Source organism: Mandrillus leucophaeus, unplaced genomic scaffold (assembly GCF_000951045.1).
Source record: "Mandrillus leucophaeus isolate KB7577 unplaced genomic scaffold, Mleu.le_1.0 Scaffold159, whole genome shotgun sequence".
In the NCBI taxonomy this organism is placed as follows: domain Eukaryota; kingdom Metazoa; phylum Chordata; class Mammalia; order Primates; family Cercopithecidae; genus Mandrillus; species Mandrillus leucophaeus.
Window position 1 is genome coordinate 72587 of NW_012101576.1, and position 9345 is coordinate 81931.

Consider the following 9345-nt stretch of genomic DNA (forward strand, 5'->3'; position numbering starts at 1 on the left):
TACCACCCCACCGCCCGTGCCTGTAGCCCCTCCGGGCTTCCGCGGGGGTGGGCTGCCGCGGGAATGGAGAACGCGGGACTGGTCAGCCTGGGCGGGGGGACCTACAAAGGGCCGACTCCGCCCCCAGCTGATGGAAACCCTTTGCCCCTTCCCAGTCCGCTGTCCCCTAGCAACGTTTACAGCTGAGCACTCAGGAAACAGACCAGGCTGGCCACAGGGACGGCCATCTGGAAACTTTGCCTGGGTCTTGGCCACCTGCCTTACGACGAAGACTGGGTCTTTTCATCCTTACTCCCCACCTTCCCAATTCAGCGCTGGGCACATGTCATCAGGTGACGCTGGAGTGTCTCAGAGATCTGAGTTTGGGCTTCGGCTTTGCCACACACAGGCTGAGCAGCCTTGAGCAATCTGTTTAACCTCTCCGACCCTCCGTTTCCCCATCTGTAAAATGAATATAATAACATCGATCTCTCAGGATCTTTGAGATTGAATCAGATACGATTAATAACGTAATACTATCTCTAACTTTTGCTCACCTCTTTCTGTCTTGACTAAATGTTTCTGCTGGGTTGGCAGGTGTGATCATGGTGATGAGTACAGTTTAGAGTCAGCTCCCCGAGGGCAGTATGCAGGCTGCTTTCTTGTGCTAGTGACTTTTTGATTACGGAGAGCAAGAGGCATGAAAAGCACTATGCAGAATACATATTTTTTTAAGTAGGAACTTCAACAAAGGCAGGTAACTTCTTGAGGGCATACTGTGTGCTGGGAGCTTTAGGACAAAATCTCATTTCATCGTATCCCAATCCTAAGCATTAGGCTGTTAGCACTAAGTCTGCAGAGTTCACTGACCCTTTGTTTAGGGCTTGTATCCCCAGTGTCTGGGACAGTGTCTGGCACATGGTGGGTGCTCAGTTAATACGTATTGAAAGAATGAATGAATTATGTTTGCAATAAATGAGAAAACTGAAAATTTAGAGAATTTAAACCATTTACACAAGGCCATGTTGACACCAAGAGACAAAACTAGGATCGGTGTGATTCTAAAGCTAAAGAGCTGTCTTCTAACCACATATTCCCCTGTAATGTTCTGGTTTTGTTTATCAAGACTTCTTTGCCTCTCTAAAAGACTGTATTTTCATACTTTGTCTCTGTTCCCTTAAGCTTCTATTTGCTATGTTATTTATTCTTCTCCTTTTTATACCCTTATAAAAAATTCTTACCTGTAGTAACTTGGGAAGATGTGTGTCTTATTTGGAATACAGGACAAGATCAAATGATAACTGAAAATATCCATTTTTGTGTTATTAATATTTGCATTCCATGAATATTAATAACTGAGTGGTTTTCCTGTATTTGTACCTCTTGGCTCTTAAACTCTGTAAGTGTGGTATTTTTCCCGCTTGGTGGTGTCTCCTCATGGGGTTCTAGAAAGCAAATACTGCTCTACTTTTTCATGTTTTCTCTAGCTGATTGAAGTGTTTTTACCACAGTCGGTACATTTTCCCGCCTGCCTGTTTCATGATCACTCTTGAGGGATTTGACTGAATTTGGTTAAATCTTACTTATAGCTAACAGCTTTCAAGGCACATCAAAAATTTGCTTTCTGATTCACTCTGACTTCTGAAACAAAATGTCAGCCAAGCATTGTTCAAATGAGTACATTGTCAGTGGGGTTTAAGATCATTTGGTGTGTTGGTAGAGTTATGTGGTTGCAATTAGTTATAAGTGTAATCATGATTTGCATGCAGCATCAAAAGTACCTTTCATGCGTGGTGGTGTAAGGACTGGCAAACAGCAAGTTCCAGATAGCAGATCTCTCCACCGCCCCCTGCCCCCGCCCAGCTTTCCAGTCTCAGATGGACAACATTGACACCACAGCTCTTCCAGGCACACGCCCTGTGGGCTAGAGGTTTATGAACATTGGTTTGGAGACCAACAGACCTGAGTTCCACTTCCCACTCACCCACTTGGTGGCTGTAATACCTGGAGCAAGGTCCTTAACCCCTCTGAGTTTCTTATTCCTCATCTTTTAAACAGCAGTCACACCACACACTTCACACACTCACATGGTGAGTGCTCCTGGGCAAGGGGCTGTTGTGAGCCCATTGGTGTAGCAACTAGTGCTGCTGTCTACTGCAAAGCAAATGGTAAAGCTCTGTGAACAACGCTGAGTGACGAGACAGGGCAGAGAAGGGTAAGGCGAGAGGCCACGACATCACGCCCACCCAATGTTTTTCCCCAGAGCCCTGAGGATGATGACAGGAAGGTCCGAAGGAGAGAAAAAAACCGAGTTGCTGCTCAGAGAAGTCGGAAGAAGCAGACCCAGAAGGCTGACAAGCTCCATGAGGTGAGACCGTGGTAGGGACAAGCCACCTGAGAGCCACACCACCTCTGCCCTTGCACGGGAGTGGGGGTGATGACATCACTGTTCTCTTTATCACGATTTCAGCAACACTCATATCTAATTTCTGCCAGGGTGTTCTCACTGTTTGCTCACACACATGTTCGTTCCTCCCTCATCTACCAGGTGCTTCTCATGCTCAAGTTTCTTTCATTATAAAACAAAACAAAGCCTCTTCTGGACCCTGATTCACTTTCAAGTTCTTGCTCCATTTCTTTCCTTCCTTCCCTTACATTCTTGCTTCTTGTTTTGCTTTTTTTTTTTTTTTTTTTTTCCTCCAAAGTAATCCTTTAACTTCCTTGCTTCTTAAAAAAGAGTAGTTACACCTATTGTCTCTGTGTCCCCGGTTCCTGGTTATTCCCCAATCCTCTGTGATTTAATTTCTGCTACCTCCTCTCCACCTGACACACATATATGCGCACACAGACACACACATCCACACATGTACCCAACGTGCATATGTACACACACACACCCCCTACAGAAGCTGCTCCCACTGCAGCCACCTGTGCCCTGGCACTGCCCTATCCAGGACCCTCTTTCTGGTCTCATCATCCTTTACCTTGTTAGAACATGTGACACTTTGGACCCATCTCTTCTTAAAGCTTTCCCCTCTTTTGCTTCTAAAAGACCACATTTCCTAGTTTTCCTGATCTTCTTCACCAATTTTCTTTTCTCCATTTCTTTGTTAGCCTTCTACCCTCTATTTCCTTAAATGTTGGTAGTGATGAGTGTTTCAAACTCTGCCCTTTTTTTTTTTCTCACCCTAGGAGACTTAATCTATTAATCTGCTCTCCCAGCATCAGCTCCCAACATTGATTACTCCAGGCAGGCCCTCTGTCCTGGATCCTAGACCCCATAACTTCAGCGTCTGCTGAGCTGTTTCCCCATGGGTCCACTGCAGGCTGCTGTGATGTACCACATCCATAAAAGAGTGTTATTATCCATTTACCCGGAGACTTTCTCTTCTTATTGTCTTCAAACTGTAGTTAATGGAGCAAACCATCTTTCTCATCACTCAAATCAGAAGCCTAAGATTTATCCTAAGCCATTCCTTTTCCCTCCACCCTCATGCGTACACCTGCGTAATCCTGCAGTTGGGACCTGGGGCTGCGCCATACCAGGAACTGGCCTCAAAAGCATCCGAGGATCTTTTTGATTGGAATGGGCCACCGTTCCATGTTCTTGTCTTTGTCGGGGTTGGTGTGCAAAATTAAAGATTTTAGTTTAGCTCTTTCCTGCCATACTTTCTTATTTTTTTGAGACAGGATCTTGCTCTGTTGCCCAGGCTGGAGTGTGATGGCATGATCATGGCTTGCTGCAGCCTCCACCTCCCAGGCTCAAGCAATCTTCCCACCTCTGCCCTTAATTTTGTCTTTTGTTTTGTTTGTTTTGAGACAGAGTCTCACTCTGTTGCCCAGGCTGGAGTGCAGTGGCACAATCTCGGCTCACTGCAACCTCTGCCTCCTGGGTTCTAGAGATTCTCCTGCCTCAGCCTCCCGAATAGCTGGGACCACAGGTGCCTGCCACTACGCCCAGCTAATTTTTTGTATTTTTAGTAGAGACGGGGTTTCACCATGTTGGCCAGGCTGGTCTCGTACTCCTGACCTCATAATTCGCCCGCCTCGGCCTCCCAAGTGCTGGGATTACAGGCATGAGCCACCGCGCCTGGCCATTTTTGTAGTTTTGTAGAGATGGGGTTTTGCCATGTTGCTCAGGGTAGTTTCAGACTCCTGGACTCAAGTGATCCACCTGCCTTGCCCTCCCAAAGTGTTGGAATTACAGGCATGAGGCATTGGAATTACAGGCATGAGCATGGCTCCTGCCATGCTTGTCTCAACAAGGCCATTCTGGGGCACTGGCAACATGGAGACTCTGAGGTGTGTTGGGGAGAGGAGAGGAAAAGGGCAATCTTAAAACTCTAACCATGAACAAAGAACAAATTTAGAATGCACATACTCCACAGAGAGGTGACCTTCCGATATAAATTCACAGTGTGGCATGAATCATAAATGTCACATTCTTTCCTGAAGTAAGAAGGCTGGGCCCTCGAAGGAGGCTAGGATCTCTAGACTAGTGTCACGGAAGGTCCCTCCCAGCCTTCATCCTGAAGAATTTCCACAGAAGAATGGTAATGCCCTTTGCCTCCTTTCTTTCTTCCCCCTTGCTCCTGAAGCAATTGTGATTCTAGCATCATGTTACCAAAATAGCCCCCAGAGGGGACCTGTGGCTCCCAGTTAGTGCATGGCCCTATATTCAGACCACATGTGCTGCTGGATGGCCAAGGCGTTACTCCTGAAGAAGCTCCTAGTCCCAGCCAGGTGCATTAATATTTTTAAAAACTAGTTTTAAAAACATCAGTTTAAGTCTGGACTGAATATGTATCCAGAGGACAAGATCTTGGACAAGATCTTTCATGGAGCACGGTCAAGTAGATCCATTTCACAAATACCAAGCATTGCCATTGGGTCACAAAGAGAGGAGGAAGATCTCATGCCTTGCCTGTCGGTGGGAAACCTGGAATTTCCCAAGGAAAGGATGTTAATTTCCTACTGCTGCTGAAACAAACTGTCACACGTTGGGTGGTTTAACATTTACTATCTTACACTGTCTTACAGTTTTGGCAGTCACACATCAGAAGTAGGTCACATTGGGTCAAAATGAAGATAGCAGCAGGGCTGCCTTCGTTCTGGAGGTTCTGGAGAAGATTCGTTTTCCTGCTTTTTCCAGCTTCCGCAGGCTTCAGTGTTCCTGGGCTTATGGTCTCCTTCCATCTTCAGAGCCAGCAATGGCCAGTCGCATCTTTCTCAGGCTGCGTTACTCTGGTGCTGTTTCCATTGTCACATCTTCTCTGACTCCCCGACACCCTCTTTCACTTACAAGGACCCTTAGGATTGCATTGGGTCTGCCTGGATAATCCAGGATAGTCTCCCCATCTCACGCTTCTTAATCACATCCGCATAGTCCCTTTTGTTATGTAAGGTGACATAGTCACAGGTTCAAGAGAGTAGAATGTAGAATTCTGTGAGGGGTGGATCGATTATGCTGCCTACCACAGAAGGTAACGTAAATACAGAACTTTACCACAGTATCAAGAAGAGTACCTGTATGAAGCGTTGGCTCTCTCGCACTTTCTGTCACTGCTGCATTTGATAACGGAGTAAACCAGGTGCCTGGGAACTTCAGAGTGGTGCCACGTTTACCCCTATCTGATCCCTCTTGGAACTGTGGGGTGGAGACCCCTTCTGTAGGGTCCCTGGCCTGCTCTCCAACCCAGAGACTGTGTTGCATGACAGTCGTGCCAGCTGCCCTTTCCAGAAATGGGGCGGGTTGATCTGAAGCCCAGACCCTCCATGGAAGAGCACCCCCTTCCCCCCTCTCTCTGTGGGGCTGAAGGAATGGGTCAGGATTACACACCACTGGCAGATCACCTCAGCAAGGCCAGTTTTATTGAGAAACACAGGGTCAAAGAGGCTAGGACAGCAGCTCCACCTGTATACAGACCCCAGAGCTGTAGCCCTCACCTTAGCTTCACTATCTCCACACAAGTGTCACTGGTCACAAGTGGGTGTGAGGAAGCAGGCGACTGGCTTAGGAAAATGGAAATATATCCCAAACCTTCTGCAGAACCAGAGGAACATCATTTCTGAACCGAATCATTACTCGCCATGTGAGTAATCCCTTCCCTGTTCCTTCTAGGAAAGCATTGTAGCTGTAGGGATCATTGGATGATTAAATCTACTATTGGAGGCAAGGTATCCGGTTTAAAAATGGTATAAAGAACCCTTTTGCCAAGCTCCAGTGAGTTGAGCACAGAGCGCCTTGCACACTGCTTCTGGTCATGACAGCCCGTTAGGACCCCTGGACCTCCCAGGCCAATCTAGCATGGGGACACCATGCATAGGAACCTCCTCCTCAAATCTGGAGTGAGGCCAGCTCATTGGGAGACACCAGAGGGCCCAGAAAACAGCCACTGACAGCCACTGCCTGCTGCTCCCTGGAGACTGTGGTGCATCCAAAGGACTTTCTTCGTCTGTTCCTCTATCCCACACTGCAGGGATTGCATTTCTGAATATCTCAAAGTAACTCAAGCTCTTTAGTTGCGTTTATTGCATATCGTGAGGGGGGATATTTGGAGCAAACGTGTTTAAAGTTTCCACTTTTTGGCCAGGCACAGTGGCTCATGCCTGTAATCCAAGCTCTTTGGGAGACTGAGGTGGGTGGATCAACTGAGGCCAGGAGTTTAAGACCAGCATGGCCAACATAGCGAAACCCCGTCTCTACTAAAAATAGAAAAATTAGCCAGGTATGGTGACGTGTCCCAACTACTCGGGAGACTGAGACAGGAGAATCGCTTGAACCTGGAAGGCGGAGGTTGCAGTGAGCCAAGATTGCGCCACTTCACTCCAGCCTGGCCAACAAGTTTCCACTTTTCTCTGCTCACCTCACTCACATACTCCACCTGCACTTGAGCCTCTGGTTTTTTGGGTTGTTTTTTACTCTTTCGTCTTCCTGGGTTTTTTAAAAAATATGGAACACTTTATGAATTTGCATGTTATCCTTGTGCAGGGGCCATGCTAATCCCGGTGTCATTCCAATTTCAGTGTATGTGCTGCTCAAGTGAGCACTTGAGCCTCTGTTGCCTCCAACGCCCTGAGAAACTTGCTCCAACTGCAGCTCTTAGGAGTTTTTCGGCCACCTCCCTCCCCTCCTTGTTCTCCACCTCCAAAGGCCTAGGAGTGTCCGTCAAGGCGAGACCTCTGTGGAGGGGAGGATGGGGGAAGAGGCTGCACAGGCCAAGCCAGAGAGGCAGCGGCTGGGGTTCCCCTTCACATAGAGTTTTCTGGGCAGTGGTTGCTGGCAGTTGGACTACGGTGATGAGAAGCAGTTAACATGTGTCTGTAGACCTCAGAGTTCACTGTGGGCTTTCAAATCATCCCTCCAACCCGCTCACACCTCCCGTGGGGATTTCGACCTGCATTCATCTCTGAACACTAGGCGCATGCCAAAGTCCACACTGACAAATGAGAACCAAAGTGAATAGGCAGGGTCTCCTCTCACCCAGGCTGAAGGGTGGCTCAGAAGTGGGTCAGACTGGTTCGACCAGACACCCCAAAGGTGTAAGACTGAGAAAGAATTTTGAGTCAGAAAAGGAAAGCAGCAGTGCCATCCTGAGGAGCCCCAAATGTCACAAACTGGTGAATGACTTGGGCAATGTGATTGTGTTGTGTAGTCGCCATGGTTTTTTCAGATATTGCATGTTCTAAGAGGAAGCTTCATGCCAGCACCCGTGTGGCTTAGAAACTGATTATGACACTCATTTGTACAGCCCTTGCTGGTAACACAGTTTTTCTGCTGGGAAGTGCATCAGTGAAGGCTTGGGAGTAGACTTATTCTAAAGTACTGAGATCTTACAGCCTCTTACTTCTGGTAACCATCATGGGGAAATCTGGACCCAGGCCCTGCCAACCAAACGCAGAATTGTTGATGCTACAAGAGAGCTGCAGTTGACCTTGAAGTTAGGAGTCAGATCCCAGGTCTGTGTGACCTTGGAAAAGTCACTGTACCTCTCAGAGCTTTAGTTTTCTAATTTGTGAAATGGGGTCTGTGTGTGGCTGTGGCCTCCTGGTGGCCTGTTCCTACTTCTTTCCTTATCACCGTAGTTGTCATCTCTGCTCACTTCTTTACCAATCCTTGATCCTGTCTTTAGCCTCAGAGGCACCCTGGACCCTGCGTATCCCTAGGCAGCCCCTTGATCCCAGTCACTTGCTCCTAGATGCCCAGAACAGGGTTTCTCAGCCTCAACACTGTTGATGCGTGGGGCAGCATAATTCCTGGTTGTTGGGGGTCTGTCCTCTGTGCTGTTGGACGTTGAGCAGCATCCCTGTCCTCTAGCCACATGATGTAGTAGCACCCCCCACCAGCTGTGATAACCCAAACTGTCTCCATACACTGCCAGTGTCCCCTGCTGACTGCCACAGTTGCCCTACTTGAGATCCACTGCCTTAGGCAGCTTCATTTCTGAGGCAGAACTGGGATCCACAGTGATTTCACCACCTCTAATTTTTAGGTGTCTGCTTTGAAACTGTCCCGGCAAATACCCAGAGAGGGAGTACAGCAACCTCAAACCCTCCTGTAGCAAAGGATTTGGAACTTGGCAGAATTAGAGCTAGACGGGTCATATGTTTGGAAATCATGAAGGGTTTAATGGTCTTTGCTTGCTTTTGGTTTGCGTTTACTCCAGGAATTTCTTCTGGGTGTGAGGTGGGTTTCATTTCTTCCCCCTTTTGCTGCTATTCGGTGTTCTCTGGCCTCTTCTTTCTTCCCTCCCAGCTCCTCTTTTTATTTTCATAGGACTGGTCTCACCTAAAGATTTTGACTTCTTCTCTTCTTATTCTCTCAGCTCAATAAAAGTCCCTCAGCCGGTTTATAAGTAAAGCTTAAATCCTGGAAGAGAAAGTCCCTGTGGAGAAGGCAGATGAGGGGCCCTTGGGGCACCTGTGACGGGAAGCTCTGACGACTCTGAGCAGGGGTTGGGGGAGGGCAGGGGACCTCAGGGAAGCCTCAGGCCACAGGGCTGCGCACACGGCTTCCAGAGACAAAGCCGCGAAGCTCAGAGCCTCTTGCTGTGGAATTCAGTATATGTAGAAAGGCAGCTTGGATTATTCTACCAAAGGAAGAGGGCTTCTTGTCCTTCAGAATCTACGTAAAATGTTCACGTTGGAACTACTCAAACGTACTCTCCGTTTTACTTGAAAGTGAAGGCATTTCCAGCTGCAGGCTGGAGTGTGTGTGAGTGTGAGTGCTTATGTGAAAGTGAAGGTGTGGAGTGTGGATGTGAGTCTGTGAGTGTGTGTGACTGAGTGTGTGAGGTGTGTGTATGTGTGTATGACTGTGTGACAGTGTGTGACTGTGTGTGAGTGTGTACATGTGTGAGAGTGTGT

At 47.8% G+C, this 9345-nt stretch overlaps 1 protein-coding gene across 1 annotated transcript in view; it reads left to right on the top strand.

Annotated features, from left to right (window-relative positions):
* Nucleotides 1–1856: 1856 nt before the first annotated feature.
* The window catches only part of BATF3 (basic leucine zipper transcription factor, ATF-like 3), a 12042-nt gene continuing 4553 nt past the window's right edge, over nt 1857–9345 (top strand). Inside the window, exons 1-2 of the mRNA XM_011975853.1 lie at nt 1857–1898; nt 2243–2347. Of these exons, the coding sequence (XP_011831243.1) occupies nt 1857–1898; nt 2243–2347 (147 nt within the window). The remainder of the gene's footprint in view (nt 1899–2242; nt 2348–9345) is intronic.